The 24,289-nt window shown below is 42.0% G+C and overlaps 1 protein-coding gene across 1 annotated transcript in view; it reads left to right on the top strand.

Annotated features, from left to right (window-relative positions):
- The window catches only part of LOC114588930 (transmembrane 9 superfamily member 2-like), a 47,583-nt gene that overhangs the window by 772 nt on the left and 22,522 nt on the right, over positions 1-24,289 (top strand). Inside the window, exons 2-9 of the mRNA XM_028714733.2 lie at positions 6,114-6,181; positions 6,856-6,949; positions 7,957-8,084; positions 8,313-8,442; positions 12,284-12,411; positions 18,165-18,276; positions 19,594-19,673; positions 20,926-21,034. Coding sequence (XP_028570566.2) covers positions 6,114-6,181; positions 6,856-6,949; positions 7,957-8,084; positions 8,313-8,442; positions 12,284-12,411; positions 18,165-18,276; positions 19,594-19,673; positions 20,926-21,034 — 849 coding nt within the window. The remainder of the gene's footprint in view (positions 1-6,113; positions 6,182-6,855; positions 6,950-7,956; positions 8,085-8,312; positions 8,443-12,283; positions 12,412-18,164; positions 18,277-19,593; positions 19,674-20,925; positions 21,035-24,289) is intronic.

Genomic DNA, 24,289 nt, shown 5'->3' with positions numbered 1-24,289 from the left:
ATCCCCCCGGGAACTTTGACTAGGGTGTTAGAGCAGATGAATCTCAAGGGGTGTCCGGAGCACCATCCAGTCCTGTGTTGGATGAGTTTCAGTTGGTCAGCCATGGGCAAGGTGCTTGGGTCGGTCAAGGCGACCGCTTGTGCTCTGGGCGCTTGCCCCGCTTGTCCAGTTAAAAACCAGCAGCTGTGCCCCTGTCTGTACAAGGGCAGCGTAACTTCCATTGTCTGTCCTCTGCAAACCTCTAGGCTGGATTACTGCAATGCATTATTATTATTATTATTATTATTATTATTGCTGCCCCTGAAGACTGTTCAGAAACTTCAGCTGGTGCAGAATTCATTGGCCAGGTTACTCACTGGGGCAAAACACTTTGAGCATATTACATGAATTCTGGTCCAGCTGCACCGGCTGCCAATTAGTCTCTGGGCCCAATTCACCTCTTCCCATGGCATATTAACCAACTGGGACCCTTTGATCATTCTGAGGCCCCTCTCATGTGCATCCTCCATGAGAGGTCAGGAGGGTGGCAATACAATAATGGGCCTTTTCTGCAGTGGCTCCCTGTTTGAGGAATGCTCTCCTCAGCGAGGCTCACCTGGCGCCTTAATTACGTATTTTTAGGCACCTGGTGAAAACACTTCTTTATAACCAGGCCTTTGGCTGATTAACATTCTATGGACTATTAAATGTGCTTGTGGGAGGGGGGTTATTGGTTTGTTGTGCTTGTTTTCTTATGTATTTTGCGTTCTCATTTTGTATATTTGTGTTGTGAGCCAGGCTGTGATCTTTGGATGAAGGGCAGTATACAAATTTAAAAAATAAAAATGTATTCAGCGTACATAGGTGTGCACAATGCTTTACAGGGTGGATAAAAATCAATGATTTTTTTTAAAATCAGATTTTTAAATTTAAAATTGGATTTCTTTTTATTTAAATGGTTTTTTTTATTTAAATTGGATTTTTAAAAATTTAAATTGGATTTTTAAAATAAAATGCTTTTGGAGGAAAAAATCTTTCTATAGATAGTTTTCTATTTAAGTTACATTATAGTTCAAAGGCTATTCATCAGGAAATACAGATTTGTTTTAAGTTTTTCATGTGTGCTAAAACTCAGCCTGAGGTTTTTTTTAAATAAAAAATTTGCATGCATTATTCTGCCCCCGCTTAGTTCTGTTTCCACTTGTCTTTGACTCCTGGGAGGCTCTTTGGTTGAAAAGGTTCATCGTCTCTGGCCTAGCAATTAGTAATAGAGCAAGGGAAATTCCCTCATTTCTTTTATCTCCAAACAGGGAATTTGTTTTCCTGCTAACGTTCACCTGTGTTGGTTGTGTGTCAGGTTGCTGTTGCAACCTTTAGATCTATAAGTGAGAGTTACAAGGTGGAATAGTGCTGAGGCAAATAATTAAGACGGTGGTATCTGCTTAAGGCTTTACCCCTGTGTAAACCCTGTTTTCCTACTTCAACGTTCAAATTTATTGCGCCACAATGACTCATTTCCTGTCTTCCCCTCATCCACCCACTGACCTTGAATAGATCTGTGTTATGTCACACCCATAGTAGTTCAGGCTTAGGGAAGCCCTATTACAGCCAAACAGGGCATCTCCCATCCCCTCTGTACAGCCCTGTTCCTCTGTTTTGCTCTGAGAAAAAAAGTATGTATTCAAATTTAATTGCCACTCCACCTAGATATACTGCCCTACCCGCTTTTGACATTCAGTTGGCTATACAGTGGTACCTCGGGTTACATACGCGTCAGGTTTCAGACGCTTCAGGTTTCAGACTCCGCTAACCCAGAAATAGTGCTTCAGGTTAAGAACTTTGCTTCAGGATGAGAACAGAAATCGTGCTCTGGCGGTGCGGCGGCAGTGGGAGGCCCCATTAGCTAAAGTGGTGCTTCGGGTTAAGAACAGTTTCAGGTTAAGAACAGACCTCTGGAATGAATTAAGTACTTAACCCGAGGTACCACTGTATATATCTCATCCAGGCGTGGGAAGCAGGTAGGACCTAACCTCTCCCAGTCGGTGCACCTAATGGTTGGGATTGCATAAGATAAGAACAGCCTGCTGATGTCCTATCTAGTCCTGTATTCAGATGCCTGTGGGAAGCTCTGAAGCAGGACCCGAGCACAAGAGCAGTCTCCCCCCTTGTGGTTTCTAGCAACTGGAATCTGGAATAATTAATTATTACCTCCAACTGTGGGATTGGAGCAACTGATAGACTTATCCTGAATTTGTCCAATCCTCTTTTATTGCCTTCCAAGTTGGTGGCCATCGCTGCCTCCCGTGGGAACGAGTTCCATAGTTTAACTCCGTGCTGCGTGAAGAAGCATTTTATCTATCCTGAATCTTCCGGCTTTCAGTGTTATGAGAGAGGAAGAAAGTCTAGCTACGTCTTCTATGCCTGGCACACCCAGCTCCCGAGAGACTGCGATCTACTCCCAGTGTAAAAAAAACTGAGAGAAGCAAAAGTTGTTGAGCTTTTTTAAAGGGGGGGGGGGGGGAAGGCTAACCATTAACTACGACACTAACAACTGCACAAAACAATGAAGTCAACTAACTTTGGAAGAAGACTAAAAAGGATCACACTTGCAACATGACGTAGGGACAGAGCGAGGGGGGCGGGGGGGGGGGAACAGACAGAAACATTCATTATACATTGCTTTTAATCCCGCAATCAATAAGGATCCTGCGATCGACCGCTATCACCCGGGGATCTACCTGTCGATTGCAGCTGACAAGTTGGACATCACTGCTCTATGCCATTCATAATTTTATACACTTTGATCATGTCAGATCTTCCCTTTTCTCTAAACTAAAAAGTCCCAAAAGTCACCTTCTCTTCATAGGGGAATTGCTCTTGGTTGCCCTTTTCTGAACCTAATTTACCTCAAACAGCTCTGTTGCTATTATTGCTATTGTTATTTCATTTATCAGTTGCTTCCTGTGAAACATCTCAAAGTGGTTTCACAATGTGGTAAGAACATGTTGCTATGAGTTTGGTTGAGGGGGAGACTTGTGATAACCTCTAGAATAGATCATGGGTAGGCAAACTAAGGCCCGGGGACAGGATCCGGCCCGGGGGTGGTCTGGGAATCAGCGTGTTTTACATGAGTAGAATGTGTCCATTTATTTAAAATGCATCTCTGGGTTATTTGTGGGGCATAGGAATTCATTCATCCCCCCCCCCCCATATAGTCTTGCCCCCCACAAGGTCTCAGGGACAGTGGACCGGCCCCCTGCTGAAAAAGTTTGCTGACCCCTGCTCTAGATGTAGTAAAGAGCTAGAATTTGAGCAAACTCATAAGTTCATAAAGAAAGCAAGGTTTGGTTAATTAAAAAGCCAAGCATTTTAGGATCACAAGCCCAGGCAGCCTTACACAGCTAGCTGGGGGTAAGCCAAGCACAGCTTTCTCCTGATTGAAGTGCAGAGTGTTTGATGATTGGGACATTTGCAGGGAAACCAAAATGCTTGTTTACAAAGCTATTGTACTACTGTATGCTTGTGAAAAATGGACCACTTATAAATGCCATCTCCAACTCCTCAAAAAGATTCCATCAACGGTGTCTCTGAAAATTTTTACACATCACTTGGGAAGACAGGCGAACTAATATCAGTGTACTGGAAGAAGCAAAGATCACCAGTGTCGAAGCAATGATTTTTCAACATCAACTTCGTTGGACTGGTCATGTTGTTTAGATGCCTGATTATTGTCTTCCAAAGCAACTACAGTACAGGACGTGTGGATCCAGAATTGGCCTGCACAGTCAGTTGTGGGCTCACTGTTAAGATTGTGTTCATGGAAGACAATCTTACTTGGCTAAGGCGTGAGTGCCAAAGAAGTAAAAGAAGAAACTGTAAGGTCTGGACTCCCTCCAACTAAACTTGGGTGTAAATATGTGAATAAGTCATATTTCTTAAAGCCAAGACAGCCTGTGCTGTTGTCTTGATTCTCAAAGGAACACAGATCCTGTGTGAGTTCTTGGAACCTCCTGGAATCTTGCTACCACTCAGCTGAGAGTGAGGGGTGGTGGCATCCAATTTTTGCAGCAATATATAAAGCAGTTGCATTATATAAAAACTATTTCAGATTCAGTATAGGCACTGACTGGGATAACAGCCTCCACTTGGAAGGCTTGTTTGAAGAGGCAAGTAGGTGTCAAAAAAGCAATAGAGAAAGTGCCTGTCTGAGATGTAATGGGAGCGAGTTCCAAAAGGGGAGGTGCCACCACACTAAAGGCCTGACTGACATTGCACAGAATAGCCCTCCTGAAAGGATGCTATCTGCAGGATGTCCTCTTTTGCAGAACGCAGTGATGGCTTGGGCATGTAAGGGATGAGATGGTCTTTTAGGTATCCTTGTCCCAAGCTGTATGAGACTGTGTACTTCAAAGCCAGCACTTTGAGCCTTCCCGTGGAGTTGATTATCTGCCAGTGCAGTTTTTTCAGCAGCAGCATAACGTGATGGGGATACTCTGCTGCAGAGAGTGAAGGAGCTGCTGCATTTTGCACTGGCTGCAGTTTCCAGGTTGACCTCAAGGGCAGCTCCACATAGAGCACATTGCAGTAATCCAATCTGGAGGTTACCTGGACATGGATGGCAGTGGCCAGGCTGTTAAATGAGAGAGGTAGTGTAGTTGCTGAGAGACTGAATCTGGTACTCCCAGGTTTGCATCTTGTCTCTGCCGTGAAGCCTTGTGGCGTTCCTTAACCATTGCTATATTTATTTATTTATTTATTTATTTATTTATTTATTTATTTATTTATTTATTTATTTATTTGAAGTGTTTCCCCTTGGTCTTCAGCTGGAGAAGTCTTCAAAAGAAGCTTACAAAGATTGATAACAAGGCAGTGCCAGCATTCAGGCTTTCATTGTAAAGGACGCAGTTCAGTAAGAAAAGGGATGGGGGGGGGGAAGCACACTCAGATGCTAGTTTTTAGTTACAGAGCTTTTGTAAGGATCAGGTGAAAAGGAGAAACTGTTTAGGGAGAGGAGGAACCAAAAGTTTCAGGTGTCTCAGCAGAGTTGGTGGAATGGGCTTCTTTACCTTCTCTCTCCCCCTTACATAGACTAATTTAAGAATTTAAATAATTATTTGTAGCAATCAGTTCTTTAAGAAACTGAATATTTTAATACATATTTTTAAAGCATTGTTACCTACTGTCTTTATGTGTTTTGTCTTGTTTTTTGTTACCCACCTCAGAAACTTGGCTGAAGGGCAGCTTATGAATATATGAATAAAAATCCTGGTTCCTCCTTTGATTACTTTCCTTTAATAAGCTACCTGAACTTCCTCTGTATCCTACTGATACAGGAAGCAAGACTGTATTTGTTTTACTACAGCAATTCAGCGAGAGTAACTGGTTGTGCTGGTACCAGGAGAAAAGGAGCCACACGACCCCCCCCCCAAAAAAAAAACCTATTTGAAGTTTCCCCCTCTTTTATTCCCAGGCTACAGCATCTGGAAGGTCAGAGATTGTCCACCCCTACCCTAGAATTGTCCATCCTTAGATTGTTCATCCCTAGCCTGGGGTTGTGGTGTGGCTTGGTTGGCTGGTAAAGTATGCACATAGGATAGCATTTCCAACAGTGAGCCTGCCTGGTGCCTCCTCATTTGCCTGCACTGCCTCTCTTTTGTCCATCCATGGAAATAAAGGCACATATTCCAGCCAGGCATGAGCACTTAAGGAGTGCATAGCATGCCTTGGGGAGAGTCCCAAGGGCCTGATTGGCTTGGCAGTTTCCTAAGCACTCAGGTATTGGACTTGACTCATTGTGATTGCACACAGAAGTAATTAAATTTACTGTCTGATCTAACTGTATTTATTGGGCAGAAGATCCACTGATTCCAATAGGATTTGCTTCCTATTAAACCTGCTTAGAATAACAGCATTGTACAGAAATCCTGAGTACACTTATTACTGAGTAGGAGTCATTGAACTCAGTGGGATTTACTTCTGAGTAAACATGCTTAGGATTACAGTGTTGGGATAACTTCTTTAGAACTGTTAAGTGTGGAGAATGCTTTAATGTTCTTTAATAACTTTTTAAAAATTCTGTCTTGGATTATTACATTCAACTCGAAGTGTCTAAATCAGCTTTTCTGTTCTTCTAGTCAAAAATAGAGCTGTTTGTGAACAGACTGGACTCGGTTGAATCAGTTCTACCATATGAATATGATGCGTAAGTATACCCAGATACCATTAAGCCAATGTTTGCATTTCCCCATTAAAATGCAAAGTGTCATCTAATTTTCAGAGTGTTCAGATGATTGCTAACTGAATGGTAAAACTTCTTTGGAATAGTTTGTACGGGTAAATGATAGAGGCAGAATTGGCTTTGAGATGATTTAGGGGTCTAGCCAACACCATCTGACAAACGGTGGTTTATGAGTGACCAGAAACTGTGATTTGAAACTATGGTTTTGGCAAACTGTGGTTTAACTTTGCATCCAAACCAACCAACTGTGGTTTGGGATGTTACTCCCTGTTCAGAGCCTACTGCTTGGGAAGGGGTTCTCAGTGAAGGTTGGTGAAGAGAGTTAGTACAGAAATCATGATGTGCCTGTACATTAAGAATATACATCATGGTTTGACATTAGAACTATAATGAATGAAAACCATGTTTTGTGTTGTATCTACAACATAATCCACCAGTTGAAAAATGTTTGGAGCAAGGACATGGAACTGAAGCCTCCAATTGCCATCTTTCCCAGCCAGCATAGCCAGTGGTCTGGGATGATGAGAGGGGTAGTCAAAGAACAGAACACCACATGCTTGATTTAGATTAGAACCTAGTTATAAGTGCAACTCTTGTAATGCAAAGCGGAAACAACCTTCTTCTTTGTTTGTTCATAGCTTTGACTTTTGTCAAGATGCAGAAGAAAAAAGGCCTTCAGAAAATCTTGGACAAGTCTTGTTTGGAGAGCGAATAGCATCATCGCCCTACAAGGTTCATGCAACTTTTCAGTATGATTTGGATGACTCTGTGTGTGTGGTGTGTGTGTGTGGCTAAATGCTGAAGGTTTGTTTGTTTTGGTCTGTAGTAGAGATGGGAAGGCCTGGAAAAAATGGGGAAAAGACCAGTTCCTAACCCCCCGTTTTTTCCTGAAGCTGTTTTCTTGAAGCCGAGGGCCTTCTGGCGGTTCCCTCATTGCAAGAAGCAAAGCTACAGGGAACCAGGCAGAGGGCCTTGTCGGTAGTGGCACCCGCCCTGTGGAATGCCCTCCCATCAGATGTCAAAGAGATAAACAACTACTTGACATTCAGAAGACATCTGAAGGCAGCCCTGTTTAGGGAAGCTTTTAATGTGTGACATTTTTGTGTATTTTTGATCTTTGTTGGAAGCCGCCCAGAGTGGCTGGGGAAACCCAGCAAGATGGGTGGGTAACACATAAATAATAATAATAATAATAATAATAATAATAATAATAATAATAATAATTATTATTATTTTATTACTTGTTGTACTTTGAGTAGCTTTAGATGTGGCTTCATGCCCCTCATTTTGTGTTTAAAACTTTTTTTAAAAGTATTTATTTGTATCCTCCCCAGGGAGTTTTTTGTTATGGGGTAACTTCAATGGCCTTCCAATTGTAGTAAAAAAAAAATCAGTTAATTTTGTGTTTTCCTTTTTTAGCTTAGGGATTGAAAACTTGCTTTTGAAAGGGAAAGCAAGGGTTCTCTGAAAATACCTATATGGTTGCATGCATTGCACCTGGAATTTGCACAGGGGTATGTTTGGGGGAGCAGGAGGAGGGAAGAGATTTCAATTTGGGAGCACTGAAGAGAAAATAAAACTGCACAGAATTCATAAAGGTGTTTAGATGCTAAATGGCCGCTTTCAAGTTAAGGGTTGGGCTAATGATGATTACAAAAGTGTAATTTTGAATGAAAGAAAATGTATCATTTCCAGCTGCATGGAGTAAAAATGTTAAAACACTTCTCTGCTTATATCAGTTTACATTTAAGAAAAACCAACAATGCCAAGTGGCTTGTATGAAGTCTTATGACCCGGAGAATACAAATGACAAAAACAAGCTGGAATTCTTGAAGAAAGGAATGCGGTTGAATTACCAGCATCACTGGTGAGTCCATACATTCTGTGAAATCAACAGTCTATGGAAGGAAGGAATGGAAATTGTCTGTCGAGATTTGAAAGATACCCCAAATTTTGTCCAATACTGATTTCATAAAAGAGAGCGAAGTAATTCACATGCAATTCTAAAATGCATTTTAAAAGCAAATGTGCCAATAAACTTGAGGGCATTGCTGACTCTTAACAGAATTATCTGCTTGCAATTTTTCTTGTGTAGGATTATCGATAACATGCCAGTGACTTGGTGTTACGATTTTGGAGAATTACATAAATTCTGTAATCCAGGATTTCCAGTTGGATGCTTCGTGGCTTCAGATGGCAGAGCTAAAGATTCCTGCACTATAAATGTAAGTGGTCAGGGTGCATTTCCTTAATGTTTTCTGATAAGGTATTAGATATAGACCTCTGGCATTTTTAAGAATCCCGTGAAGGTTCAGATGCAGCACCAAAACTTGGAGCACTTGAAACCAAGTGCCAAATAACCACTTGAAACCATTGGATGAAGCTGGCTTGCAGAGCAGAGCTTGAACAAAGTGGCTTGGCATTAAAACTGAAAAGGAAAACAGTGATTGGGATGTTGCTCTGCCCTCAGTGGCTATTGTGTGGGATAGCATCTGGGATTTCTCGGGGGAAAGTGAAACAGTATGACTCTAGCATGCTTACACTTTTTGAACACAAACCATGGCATGAAGTCTAAACTATGCTTAACAAAAGGCAGTCTCTACCACGAAATGTAACAATGGTCACCAATTTGGATGGCTTTTAAAAGGGATTAGCTAAATTAATGGATTATAAGACTGTCAGTGGCTTCTGCTCACAATGACTGCATAGCACCTCCAGAGTATGCTCAGAATGCCAGCTGCTGGGGAGCACACATGGAGAGGATGCTGTTGTGCTCATGTCCTGCTTGCAAATTTCCCATAGACATCTGGTGAGAACAGGATGTTGGACCAGATGGGCCTTTCGTCTTATCTAGCAGAGCTGCTCTTGAATTCTTGTGGCTTGGCATTGGCTGTGTTTTTGTGTCACACTAAATCATGGTTTAGCAAGATGGGTGGCTTGTCTTTGACATTGACCATAGTTGGGAATAAACTGCAGTTACTTGGTTACGTTACATGATAAGCCAAGATTTAGGAAACCGAAACTACACACTGCAAAAATCACCTTCCTTGTCATGGGTGGAGTAGGAGGGGGAGTGTATGCGCCCAAGCTTCACAGCGGCTCTTTCCTCCTCGTGCATGCCACACTAATCTGGTTTGCCTCCCCACCACTGGCATGATAGAATGTGGCCCTCGGACTGAAAAAGTTCCCCCACCCCTGCACTAAATGGTGGTTTAGCTGGTTGTGCAAATGTTACGCCTGAACCATGCCTTGTTGGTATGTGCAAAAACTCCTGCTGAACAATTAAGAAGATATATGATGGGGGAAGGAAATACAAAATGTGTGTCATGAAGGATGAGTCTGAGCATGTTTATTTGGACTGGTTGCCAGCTGTGTATTGAAGGGCTCAGTTGATTATCACTTCCTGACTCTTGATTTTGGTTGAATTTTTGGCCCTCTAAACATAGCCAAAATTAAATAATCAATGAGAGTCTATAATTAAAGAGAATTAAAAATAAATGTAGGCTACAGATTACAAGATAAAAGAAAGACAAGAGAATACTAGCACCTGTAACTCAGCTGGGAATGACAATAGCTCACTGGTAGAGCATCTGTTTCACATGCAGATGGTCACAGGTTTGATCCCCGATATCTCCAGGTAAGGCTGGTAGAGACTGCTGCCTGAAACCCTGGTGACCTGCTGCCAGCCAGTGTAGGCAGTGCTGAGTTAGATGGACCCAATGGTCTGACTCTGTATAAGGCAGTTTCCTATGTTCCTATCACGATCATTACTATCGCATTTAAGAATTGCTTCCTATGAAGGACCTCAAAGCAATTTACAGTACAGTAGTACCTTGGTTTACGAACTTAATCCGTTCCGGAAGTCGGTTCTTAAACCGAAACTGTTCTTAAACCAAGACACGCTTTCCCTAATGAGGCCTCCCGTCACTGGTGCCCTTCCTCTGTTTGGCTTCCATTCTTAGACCAAGGTAAAGTTCGCAGACCGGGACACTATTTCTAGTTTTGCAGAGTTCATAAACCGAATTGTTCGTAAACAGGGCTGTTCTTAAACCGAGGTACCACTGTACTGTAAAATCATGTAAAACAATTACATATATAATAGATATTTTTTTTGCATATAATACAGTTAAACAATAATGTAAAATCAGTTTCAAATCTGACAGAGATGCCAACTGAGATAACAAAACTCCACTTAGAAGGCTTGGTGAAAGAGGTAAGTCCTCAACAAGCACCTCAAAGACAACAGAGACAGCACCTGTCTCAATGGGAAAAAGGCCCAAAGGGTAGGCGTCACCACATAATAGGTCAATTAACAATATGGTACAGAACAGACCTCCTGATAAGATGGTAGCTGCAGGATTCCCTCTCCTGCAACACAGGGTTTGGTTGGGGTCTATATGGAATGAGATGATCTGTTAGGTGTTCAAAGCTCGCTCCGTCATGGAACCAAAATCACCCTTTGCTAGTCTGGTGCCCTCTGGATATTGGCATCAGCTGCAGCCAACATGACTGATGCCTAAAACATCTGTCTAAAACAGCCAGAGTGTCTCTGGTTGACCTAAAATATCTGAGCAGAGCTACATTTCATTTTCCCAGCACTTTCACTTGGGAACAGTTTGGCCGGAAAATAGAAACGCAGTTTTGATTCCATAGCTAGCTCAGATGCTGTGTTGTTTGCTCCTGTGTGTTGTTCTGCCCATCCCAGAGTATGCATTACGTGCCCAGAAGTAATGTGAGAATTAGGCGATGATGGTTCAGGTCTTGCAGGAGAATTCTCAGTAGGTATTGCTGGGCATTGGAATATCTACAGGAAGAAAGGGCTTCTTAATGTCTCTTTGTACAGTGGCAAATTTCATTGGCTATAAAGATATTATTGCATATTATTATTATTATTATTAACAAGGCATAGGACCAAGAAAGCAATCAATGACGGTCACAGGGGAACACATTGATGCGGATGTATACTAAAAGTTTAATTTGCAAGGATAGTTGAGTGCATTTTTATTTCCTTTGCTTTGGAGCTGCGTCCATGAAAAGTAAACAGCAGATAACCAGCGTCAAGTAGTGAGAGTGTAATTAAATATATTTCTCGGTAGGTTTTCAGAGATTGAGAGACTCATTCTCCAAAGTAGGTTTTTAAAATAATAATAATAATAATAATAATAATAATAATAATAATAATAATAAAGTACAGTGGTACCTCGGGTTACATATGCTTCAGGTTACATATGCTTCAAGTTACAGACTCCGCTAACCCAGAAATAGTACCTCGGGTTAAGAACTTTGCTTCAGGGTGAGAACAGAAATCGCACTGCAGCGGGAGGCCCCATTAGCTAAAGTGGTGCTTCAGGTTAAGAACAGTTTCAGGTTAAGAACGGACCTCCGGAACAAATTAAGTACATAACCAGAGGTACCACTGTACTTGAGGCAGCTTTCTGAAATTGTCATTTCTCTTCCCGAAGATTCTACAGCAGACTTCCCAGAGTCATTAGCTTTATTGCATTAGCCTGGAAAAGACCTTTGTTCTCATAGAGGAACTGCAGCCACTATTCCAAAGCCCACCCTTTATATGCCAGAAACAAAGGGCTGCTTTACATATTGCATTGGAAATTAACAGTGTGCATTATTGGGTAAGGCTGGAGGTGCATGAAAAAGTAGAGCCTGAACAGTTGAATGGAGGAGAAGTGTGTACAGGGAATGAAATGGGTAGTGTGCTTCCTATTCCACTCCCAAGAAAAGCATCTGTAATTCCGTAAATTGTTTCTGATTTCCTTGAACCTTCAGTGCGACTCCAAAGGTTGGATCTATCCACACAAGATACAGACACAAGATACACCACACATTTAAAGTGCACGACTGTTTCTGAAGCATCCTGGAAACTATAGTTTGTTCTGGGTGCTGGGAATTGTAGCTCCATGAGGGGTGAATTCCTAAAATTCTTGGGATTCTTCTTTTTTATTAAAAAAAATTAAGCTGTATTTAAAAAAATTGAATAAATAATACTGATAATAATAATAAATCCTTTTAGGCATTTAATGGCTCTATTTCTCTCCCCCACGCCCCCAGTCTGAGTTCAACAAGAAGAATACCTACTATCTTTTCAACCACGTTGATATTACGATCACGTACCACAGTGCACAGAATGAGAACTGGCTCGGAGCTCGCCTGGTTACGGCTCGCCTGGAACCCAAAAGGTAACTGCTGGGCACTTGACAATTTACAGCGTGTCAGTTCACAGTTCCGTTTTGGTTACCTGCTCTATTTGATGTTGGGGTGCTAAGCAGTACAAGAAGCCTGCAACATTGACCTGCTTTCTTATGCAGTCCCGACCTTTCGCAGGTGGGGAATAATAAAGAAATGGAGAGTAGGGGAAGCCCACAGTTCCCTCCTTTCCATTTATTTATTTTTCCTTCAGCCCTTTGCATTCAGAGAGTCTACTCAGGCTTTAAGGAAGCGGCGCGAGGTCCCTGGGAGCATTCCACTATTTCTGTTCCTGCATTGTTCTTTACCCATATATATGTTCACTTTCCCGTTTATGCTGGATACTAAATCTGTTGAAATCTGTCCTTAAGGAAGTGCAGACTCGAAACACTCTTCGTCCTGTTCACATCTGCTCAATGGATGTATGATTTGAATTTACCATACAGTGGTGGTTCTTAAAACTGTGATCTGTGGACCACTGTTGGACCCTCAATGTCGTTCAGGTGGTCTGTGCTGTGCCTGTGGATTTGTGGTTGAAGGTGGGAGACAGCACATTCATTAGAGAATTGTGGAATTGTAGAGCTGGAAGGGATCCCAAGGTTCATCTACGCCAACCCCCTGCAATCTCCGCTAAAGCATCCATGACAGCTGGCCATCCAACCTCTGCTTAAAAACTTCCAAAGAAGGAAAGTCCACATTCTCCCAAGGGAGACCGTGCTGCTGTCCAACAGCTGTTGCTGTCAGAAAATTCTTCCAGGATGTTTAGTTGCAGTCTTCTTACTTGTAGCTTGAAGCCTTTGGATCGGGTCCCACCCTCCAAGCTTGCTCTGTTTTCTGTGTGACAGTCCTTTAGATGTTGGAAGATGGTAATCATATCTCTTCTTAGTATTCTCTTATCCAGGCTAAACATACCAAATTCCCTCAACCGTTTCTCATACATAAGGCTTGGTTTCCAGACCCTCAATCATCTTGTTTGCCCAGCTTGTCAATATCCGTAAACTGAAGTGCCCAGAACAGGATACAGCACTCCAGGTGTGGTCTAACCAATGCAGAATAGAGCAGTATATTGATCTGGATGCTATACTTGTGTTGATGCAGCCTAGAAGAGCATTTGCTTTTCTTGCTGCTTTTTTTTTTTAAACTGGAATTTTATTTACAACATAACACAACCCCTCACCCCCCAATACACATTAAAAGTGAACATAACATACAGTGAACATAACATACAACAATACAAACAACCAAATAGAAGACTTATTTTATCCTGTATCTGGCCTCCTTATTTACTTCTTATAAACTGTGTCCTTTATGAATAAATATCCACAAAGTCTCCTGCAGACATTAATCAAAACAAATCTAGGTATGTATTTTAGGGCACTGTTTTGTTAAGTGTTCTCTGCATTTTCCCCTTGTTTTTTGAAACTCTTGTCTAGTGTGATCTCTAGTGTAGTCTCTGTTAATCTAGCCAGTTCAATATACTCTAACAGTTTATTCCTTTTTTGCTGGCCCAGTTTCTTTTTTCCAGTTTTTAGCAGTTAGGATCCTTGCTGCTCCTGTGGCATAGAGGAATATTTTCAGATCTTCTCTTGCTTTGCCTGTGTCTGTTATCCCTAGTAGAAAAGCTTCTGTATTTTTCATAAGGTTAAACTTTTTTTTAAGCTCATCATACATTGTGTTCCAGAAGCTTTTGATTTTTTAATAATAATAATAATTTATTATTTATACCCCGCCCATCTGGCTGAGTTTCCCCAGCACTCTGGGCGGCTCCCAATCAAGTGTTAAAAACAGTACAGCATTAAATATTAAAAACTTCCCTGAACAGGGCTGCCTTCAGATGTCTTTTAAAGATAAGATAGCTGCTTATTTCCTTCACATCTGAAGGGAGGGCATTCCACAGGGTGGGTGCCACTACCAAGAAGGCCCTCTGTCTGGTTCCCTGTAACCTCACTTCTCGCAATGAGGGAACCGCCAGAAGGCCCTCGGTGCTGGATCTCAGTGTCCGGGCTGAATGATGGGGGTGGTCTTGCTGCTTTATCACACAGTTGGCTCATGTGAAACTTGTGGTCTACTAAAACCCCAAGATCCATTTCACTTGTACTACTGCCAATCCAGGTGTGCCCTATCTTATATTTGTGTCGCTGGTTCCTATTGTCTGAGTGCAGAACCTCATTTATCATTATTGAAATTCATTTTTATTAGTTTTGGCCCATTTCTCCAATCTCCAATCTGGGATTCATCTGTGGCCTTAGCTACTTCTCCCAGTTGGGTGTCATCTGCAAGTTTTATGAGCATCCCCTCAATTCCTTTGTTCAAGTTGTTTATAAAGACACAGAATCCTGTGCCGCTCCACTTCTCCCTTTTTTCCAGGATGATGAGGAACCAATAGCGAACGCTCTTTGGGTTTGGTCAGTCAACCAGCATGTTGCACCAAATACACGTATTGATTTTTAATGGTATTTTCGATTGTTTATTTTATTTCTCTTATTGTATTGCAATCTGAAATCTATGGAATGCATCCAAATGCATTATATAAGAAGGAAGAGAAGCTGCGAAAATGCAATTAAAAACCACACAGCCTTTAGCACAGCTCATTATGATTGCTACAACAAGGCAGAAAAATCATTAGGTGATCCACCAAGAGTCTCAGCAATTTTCAGGTGGGGGAAAAATGGGTTTGGGAACCACCGCCCTCCTGAATGGCTTGCGATAATTGTTTTGGGGTAATGCATTCCACAAGGGGGCATAGTTAAGTTTTCTTTCACTGCCTTGTTTCTACCCATCTCTCATTCTCTAGTGTTTGTCTTTATGGGAGGCACTGTGAGATTTTGTGCTCAAAAAGAGGTTGAAACACATTCTCTCTGTGTGTATCTACGATATCTATCATCTATCTATTTATTTATCTATTTATCTATCTATTATCATCACAAAACTGATGTTTGCTGCCACATGTAGTCTGAAGATATATTGTAAGAGAATGGTTCGAGGTGCTTGAAAATACGGGATGCTTCACCTGCAGTGCCTGCAATCTTTTCTCCCTCCATTAGGTGGTCCTATAGTTCCTTGTAAGAGTACTGATCTACTTTGCTTCAAGGGAAGGCGATGGGTTAGAGTGAAAAAGTTAGCCCTTTCCTTTGGAGTTGAGCTTGACCTGGCCTGTGTTTCTCCTGTGTTGCTGTCAGTGGCATTGAACCTGCTCTGCAAGTAGCAGGAGGGCACTGCTGGCAAAATGTGGATGGAGTTGCATCTTGTAAGGCTTCTCAAATCACAATGAAGATTGCTTTTTTTTTTAAGCTCTGCATTCTGGAAACTTAGCATTAAACAGCAGTGGGGAGGTATTCAATTGTTTGATCCAACACCCCAGCAAACTGGGAAAGGGCCATGGCTCAGTGACAGCGCTTTGCAAGCAGAAGGTGTCATGTTCAGTCCCTGGTGTCTCCAGGTTGAGCTGGGGATGCTCCCTGTCCGAAATTCTGGAATACCATTTGCCAGTCATTGTGGACAATCCTGAGCAAGCTGAACCAGGAGCACGAAAAGCTGCCTTATACCATGTTCTGGCTCCCCAGTTTTGAAAGCAGCATCAAAAATAAATTAGATGCAATGCTGGTTGGGTAAAGCTCTGTGCCCTGGTGGGAATGCAGATACCCCAATCATCAGATCAAAAATGGTGGTGGGGGCAATACCTCCCCCCCCCCAGCCAATCTGCATGTGTCAGCTGAGGAGGGTGGGCTGTACGTGTGTCATGAGAATGTGCGTGCACACCCTCCGCTTTCATGTGCTGCTTGGCTAAAAATAAAACTAAAATTGGCCAGCCTTGTTTTACAGCTATTTCAAGGAAATAACTGGCAGCAAAACATTAACTGAGAGGGTTGAAATCTGTAAGTGTATAATGGGTCCAAAAGAGCTCTTATAGTAGCTGTTCCCAGGCTGTCGGTGCTGACCCACAACTCCTGGAGGACTGTTGAGAGAGTGTTGTTTCTAGGGCTCAGCCTCAAGAGTAGCCTCCTTAGGTTAAACTCTGCTCTGTTCTCCCTGCCCCTCTAGTTGGTCTGCTTCCTGTGTCTTGAAGCTCCTTCCCAGAATGATGGGGAAGGAGTGTGAACTAGATACCAGATAGGGATGGGTAATGCACATTAGGAGCCATGTGGTCCAGATTCTCTGATGTCAGAAGCATCTCCACAGGTGTTGCTTTTTCTGCAGGTCTGCAGGGATGGTGAAAGTTGCATCTTACGAACTCTTTCCCAGCTGTATTGCTCTTTAGAAGTATGTGAGCTCTGTTCATGGTAAATCCAACAACCTTAGGCATGGAATTAATATGCGGATATTAATACTTTTCTTATTTGTCAGGGAATCCTAAGATTTCAATCCGATTTACCTCTTCAGTGAGCATACCTTCATGTTTAGGACCCCCCAATTCACGGGCAGGTGTTGTAACTGGGGCAGGTTATTCAGGGTGTCCAGACCTCTTTTTTCTCACATTGCAAATTGTTAGGTTCACACAACATGAAAGTTGTTACAAAACTCACCTGGACCTGAAATAATAATTTTAAAAGCTGCCCTTTGAATTCATAGTTGCAGGGTAACTTAAATGTCTTCCCATTGCTTTGTTCGCTGCAGATTTTTCTACATAAATAAATAAATTGCAAGTTGTATTCCTATGCTTTGGGGATCTGTTCCTTTGCTTTGGGGTCTGTTCCCAGTCTTCTTGCAGAAGTAAATTCCGTAGGCTGCTTTCAATTGTCATACATGAAAAATGGCTCAAGTGCCTTTTCCACTGTAATTATCACAACAAAGCAGCTGATACATCAGGGATGGGAATCTTGTGGCCCTTCAGTTGCATCCATCCTTTGCCTCCACAGCCAGAATATCAGTTGCTGGAAAATTTAGGAGGGGGAAATGCTCTTGTGCTTGAGTTTTTGTTTTGGGCTTCCCATGGGCATCTGGCTAGCCACTCTGAGAACAGGATACTGGACTGGATGGGCCATTAGGTTCCTATGCTTATAGTCAGCATGGTACGTATGGGATGTTGGGAATTGTAGTCCCACAACATCTGGGGTGCTCAAGGTTCCTCAGTTGTGCAATAGCTGTCTTATGTATTCTTGGGTTGTGCTGGGTGGGAGGGGATGCTGGTACTTCATAACATAGCAATGTCCATATTCTTAAGGAAAAATTGATAGTTGGTAACTTGCAAAGTGGCCCTTAACCTTATAATGCTGCTCTTGATTCTGCGGATCCTTTTGGATCTCACTTTCTTCAGGTTGCGTATGGCTACCCATCTTGAATTAGTCAACATAGTGTGGGGGACAATTGTGAAATGATTGTATTATACCTGGCATGTATGCTGGAATGCCTGGTTCTTGGACACTTACATGCAGTGTATCTAATGCTAATATTAATAAACTTTTTTTGGAGGGGGGGGAAGTAGCATATGTTATGACCCTGGGTTTTGGGGCTGATGCATAAAGCTAGCTTGTGGTTTGAAGGAATAAGCCCCCAAACAACACTGGAGTTTACATTCAGACTTGTTTTTGTGCTCAGAAGCCATATTCATTGTTTTTGTTCATGGGGAAGTTTTTGCAATGTGCGTTTAATTCACAAAATGTCTCTGGACTCTGAAGAACACTTGGCACTTCAGGCAAATTGATTCAGAAAAACCAAAACATTTAACACTATGCCAGTGATTCTGTAAAAATTGCAACAAAGGTTCTTGCATCATCATGTGTGATAAAACTATATTTTATCTTTGTAGTTATAAACAAACGGATATAAACAATTTGTCTTGTGAAGGCCCCCCCATGGAAATCTCTGCAGAGTTTAACAGCAAGCTGAATCTGATTTACAGTTACTCTGTGAAATTTGAAGTAAGTACAAGAGAGATGTTTTGCAGCTATAATTTCTTAAAATGGTTCAGATTATCAGTTTTTATAGGCAGTGGGGGAGCAACCTGGGTACTTACTTTAAAGTCAGAGTTAGCTGTCTATTTAGCCTGAAACCCCTGTAAGTTGTTTAACGTAGTTCATTTTTTATTTTTGAAGTATAAGTAATCGTACAAACATCCCACAGTTGAACACGTAAATATACACTGCACTCAGTTACAAATGACATAAATAGTGGATTGATATTTCTCCAAATAGATCTTGTTTTTCATGATTATGATTAATATATACCATGTGCTATCCAAGAATAATCTTGGATTTTTTTTCTAAGGGAGATTGGGAGCCTTTTCGTCACAAAGGAACAATTCCTTCTCTTCTAGTTGCTTAGCCTATATTGAGCACGCATTTAGTTGCTGATCCAAATTGGGGTGGAAGGAATGACTCTGCTTTAATCTCTTAATGAAAAGTTGGTGTTGGCACTGAACGACTGATTGACAGCCTGCTTAGAGGAGAGTCCTGATTGAATATGACACAGCATGGTCAACTGCAGAGAGGGCTTAGTAGCTTGATTTCCATATCCGCTCCAATCCCAATAGCTGTGTTGAGACTAACCCCAAAGGGTGGCAATTAAAGTTAGGTTTTTGTGATGCAAGACACCTGTATTGCAAGGAAGTCGGTGGAGACCATTAGCTAGCTTTAGTCCAGGCAGCCAAATGGCCGTCATGGGCTAACAACTTTCATTTTTCCTTCCAAATGGAATGTGACTTGAACCCATGACCTTGAAGTGCAAGCTTCTGTATCCTGTTACCATTCCACTGAGCCACTCAGTCCTCTTAATTTGACAACATGAATGAACTGCCTGTCAATATTTGGCTTTTTAAGAAGACTTAATTTAACTTGGGTATGTAACGTTAACTTCATTAAAAAGCACAAGATGTGTTGTGCCCTATGGGAGTATCAGCTTTTACAGGTAAATCACCTTGCACCAGTAGCTGTAGTGTCCACACTGAACTCAGTATATGCAGGTACTGCCCCCCCCTTCTATCAATCAGAGATTTTACTATGCAGCACCATTGCACATTCCTCGCTATAGAAAAGGACAGTTCTTGAGCACATGGATTGAGACCTCCTTTTAGCTTTTGGTTACAACTAGTGGTGTGTTTTCTGGTGCTAACAGACACAGTTGCACCTACTCCCAGGTTAGCTTACCCAGTGGATTAGTTTAGCCAGTGATAATTAAATGCATGAAGACTTGTTTTCTGAGAAGTGCTCCATTGTTCATCTCATACTTTTTCCATGCAGGAGAACAACAATATTAAGTGGGCTTCGAGATGGGACTACATCTTGGAATCCATGCCCCATACCAACATCCAGTGGTTTAGGTAAGAGATGTTGAAAGTTCTGAAAGAAATAGCTTGCAGCAAAACTTGGAAGATCTGAATCTTGCTTTATTTTTTGGGAATTGGAACTTGTGGTTAGAAAGAAGGCAGCTAGCATTCAAGCCAGCCAACGTCTCATGTTTTCATTTGTGGACTTACTTTCCTCAGGACTGGCCCTCTTGGGAGCTGCTCGAAGTATTGTGTTTCATGCAAAGAATGTGCCTTCTGTATCCTGAAGAAAAGCAGTCGGCACATTTTACTTTTATCTTCTCGTTTCAGAGAATTTCTGAGATGTTACAGTTGATCACATTCTTTTAATGCTGTAATGTGATTTGCTTTGGAGTTTTATCTCTGAAGTTAGTATTTACTGTTAAGGGAAAAAGCTCACAGTGAATATGGATTGAGTTCCCCCATCACCTTTTTAAAAAATATGATGATAAAGAGGAAACCTCTTCTCAGTCTTGAGGCACACAGTGCAAAGTAAGCATGTATCAACCATTAAACTACATTTTGAAAAACCCTGACTGTGGTTTGTTACATCTGAACAAATATCACCTGACATACCATACTTTGTAAATGGCCACAAACTAGGATCTGATACTATGTTTGAAAACCACAGCTGAAGAAAAACTGTATCTTGCTGTTCACATCCAAACCAACAAACTATGGTTTGGGAAGTTGCTCTGCCCTTGGTGTCTGATGTTTGAGATACTATCTGCAATGTGCAGCTGGAGGCGAAATGACCAAACTGTGGCTTGTCTGTACTTGGAAACCCACTTCATGGGTTAGAATGTAAACTCGGTTTAGTGCAAATCATGGTTTGTGTCGGAGTTCAAAGGGGCATGAAGTTCATATGCATGTGTGCTTCTGATACATAAATTTTAATCATGAAATGCTTAGTGTAGTGTTATAAGGCATAGGTCAAATATTATAAGAGCCTGTCATAAAGCAGGTCTGCAGGGTTTCAGTCGTGAGTCTTTCCCAGTCCTGCCCGGAGATTTCAGGGCAACACCTAAAACCTAAAACCCAACCTAAAATACTTTTCATCAAGCAGTTCATCATAGCACCGTCCCTTGTTCAGTTTTGACTATTTGATCCTATTTAAAGTTTCTAATCATTTTTGCAATGCTGCTAGTTTTGTCAATGATCGCCTGCCCTGGACTTGAGTGTTCAGTGCCACATCATAGACTTAAGAATTGTGTCTGATGCCGCATGGGATCGGTTTACTATCTCTGGGTTTGCTTTTCACTTGCAGCATAATGAATTCCCTTGTAATTGTGCTCTTCTTGTCTGGAATGGTTGCCATGATCCTTCTGAGGACTTTGCATAAAGATATTGCAAGATACAACCAGATTGACTCCTCGGTAAGTAAAATGGGGTGCCTTTTTAAGTTCTGAAATGGAGGGGTGGGGCAGAGCTGTACTAATGTGCCGGTGCTGCAAGGCCCCTTGGAGCAAGGGGGATTCTGAGTAGGTTTGTGAAGTCTGGAGGCTAGCATAGCAGTCCTCTTTCACGGTTGAGGGCAAGATGTGCCGCTGTAACTGTTGCAACACTGGAAAGAAAAGATGGGCACTTTGCTCCCTACCTTAACACATTCTGCCTTCCACATTCTGCCTTCCACAGTGGAGGTGGAACCTAGGCAATATGGCTACCATCCATTCATTGCCTTGACCTACACTGATTTCTCTAATCTTTTAGAGACATACAAGGTGATGACCATGGCTACCCCTAGGGAGAGCAAATTCCATAGTTGCACCGTGAAAGAAGTACATCCTTTTGCCTGCCCTGAATCTTCCAACATTTAGCTTAACTGGAAGCTGAGAAGGAGGTGACAGAGGAACTCTTGCCCCTCCTGCAGCAACCATTTGTTGCCTTCCTTGGGAGCCATATTCCTAAAGGCCAGGCATTTCTTGCTTTCCTTTGTCTTTCCATTTTCCCAGCGGCTCACTAGAAAGCTACAGGTGGTCTGCTTGGGAAGTGGCTCCTGTGGCCGCCTCAGTGAAGAGCTCTTAAAACTTTAAGCAAATAGGCTGTATTTACTTAGCTAATTAAAACAAAAGTCTGCAAAATACAGACTTTCCATCAGCTGTCATTTGGAAGTAATGAACAGCCTTACAAAAATCCTGCTTTCCCAAGGTGAGGAGTGCCTTGCTTCATATGAAACAAATCAGGGGCTCAGCTCTCATGCTTTGCTTAGGTAATTTGATTTCTTCTCTGGCAAGACACTATCAAGCTTTAAAGGCAGCAGTGTTGGTGCGGCAAGAACTTTCTATGTCTCAGGTTTCTAGGGAAAATATTTTTTGCTGCATTGTCTCTTTGCAGGGGGAGTTTAATCATGGCTTAACTTTCCCAGATATGCTGCATGAGCAGTGATTTAGACACCTAAATCTCGTATGTTGGGGAACCTTAAACTTATATTCTTAAACAACCCCATAGAAGCTTTTCCTTTCAGCTTCCTAGGTATTTGGCTCCCAAGATTCCAACCAAGGTTACATAGAATAGAATGTGTCCCGCCACACCCTTCTGTGGAAAGTGCCCACCTTTGGAGGGTGGAAGAATTGCTGGGTGCCTGAGTACCTAGAATCATAGAATCTTAAGAGTTGGAAGGGACCCCAAGGGTCATCTAGTCCAATCCCCTGCAATGCAGGAATCTCAGCTAAAGCATCCATCACAGATGACCACCCAACCTCCGCTTAAAAGCCTCTAAGGAAGGAGAGCCCACCACCTCTCATGGGAGTCTGCTCCACTGTCAAACAGCTCTTACCGTCAGAAAGTTCTTCCTGATGTTTAGTCAGAATCTCCTTTCTTGTAACTTGAAGCCATTGGTTTGAGTCCTACCCTCCAAAGCAGGGGAAAACAAGCTTGCTCCCTCTTCCATGTGACAGCCTTTGAGATATTTGAAGATGGCTGTCGTATTTCCTCTCAGTCTTCTCTTTTCCAGGCTAAACATACCCAGCTCCTTCAAGCGTTCCTCATAAGGCTTAGTTTCCAGAGCCTTGATCATCTTGGTTTCCTTCCTCTGCACACCTTCCAGCTTGTCAACATCCTTCTTAAAGTTTTCCCTACCTAAAGTGTCTTTGTTTAGTGCAGGAACAAGATTGCAGAGGGCAAGAAACAATTCCCAGGCCACGTTTCAATAAGGAATGTAGCTTGCATTGGTAATGATAGGGAAGTGAAGAAAAGTTACTGAGCTTCTATTTCATTGTTTTCCCCAACTGCAAATTTGTTAGAGAAAGAGGAGTTACTCTCAGAATAGCTGTGTGGCCTGTTGACTAACACACACTTCCCAGAAAGGCCTCCAGTCAAACCAGTTGCTGATCAGCAGATATGGACAGATGCTCAGTAAGCAAGTTCTGTGGATGAGTCCAAAATGTTCACCTCACTTTCTTTAATTCCACCAGATAGGTAATACCCTCTGTTTTGGCGCGTAGAGGACTCCTGGTATTTTGACGTGGGGTTCTCATCTGACTGAATGCATCTCAGTTGATTAAGAAAATGAATTTTATTTGATTGAAATTCTGATGTACTTGTTTTTGACTAGAACAGTCGTTTTGAAGGGAAACAAGCATGGTTCCCTTGCCTTTAGATAGCATACACCATTAAAAAAAGATAGCATACACCATGAACATATGTGGTGTATCACCTGTATGCATTGCTACAGGTGGAAACACAGAGACATAAAAACATGTTTGCAAACTGCCAATGTGTTTTATTTCTCCCAGTGCATTTTGGAAAGATGAATTGCCTTCATTGGGGCATCTTAGAAACACATTTTTTTAACAGTATCAGAACAACCCTTTAAAAATATTAAAAATAATTTCCCCTGAGCTATCTCATCATGGAGGCTCAGCAAAATATGTGCTCAAGTATTTCTTAAGTGAGTGTTGGCACCTCTTTTTTCTAGACTGGCTTTTGTTAAGTGGACAGAAATGGAGATGCCCATTGCCGAGTGCTTTGAGATACATTACACAATGTCTGATTTGAAAGGAAATTTTGAGTTTGGAAAAGGGAGTTTGCCACTAAACCTTTGCCATGAAGGTGTTGTTCTCTGCCATTGGGAACAAGAAGAAAAGTTAAGGATGTTGACAATATGGACTGAAAAGAGGGGTGACTTGTTTTGGGGAGGAGTATTCTGCCACGAAGATCTGTTTAGAGAACTTAAGCTAACATTTGGTCACATTGGTGCAGTAACTAACCCCAGATGAAAAAGAGGGAATCGAATGTTTCAGCAGTGTTGGGGGTGCAGAACAGCATCTTTGATTTGGAACAGTGTTTTTGATTTCATGTTTTATTCCGCTGCCTTGTTGCCAGCCTATAGTGTGTGGAAACCACAGGAGTTGACACCTGATAGAACCTAGGCCTTGGTTTTGTGGCATGGTATTTCCTTTCCTTTCATGTCAGATTTGAAACTGGCTTGTTAGGCAACAGAAGACAAAGATGGATATATGCGTCGAGTGCTTGCGATACCACTTAAATTGAACATGATCTTTTGTTTAATATCAATTAACATTGCGGCACTCTAGCTAAGCATGTTAATGTTTGTTTCTCCTCCTCAAGATAAGCGTTTCTTAATATATCTACATCCTCTGCGCACGCAAGTCCCCCACCCCCAACCAGCA

Source organism: Podarcis muralis, chromosome Z (assembly GCF_964188315.1).
Source record: "Podarcis muralis chromosome Z, rPodMur119.hap1.1, whole genome shotgun sequence".
Lineage (NCBI taxonomy): Eukaryota > Metazoa > Chordata > Lepidosauria > Squamata > Lacertidae > Podarcis > Podarcis muralis.
Note: the sequence above shows the minus strand (reverse complement) of the source record. Positions and strands in the feature narration are given on the sequence as shown.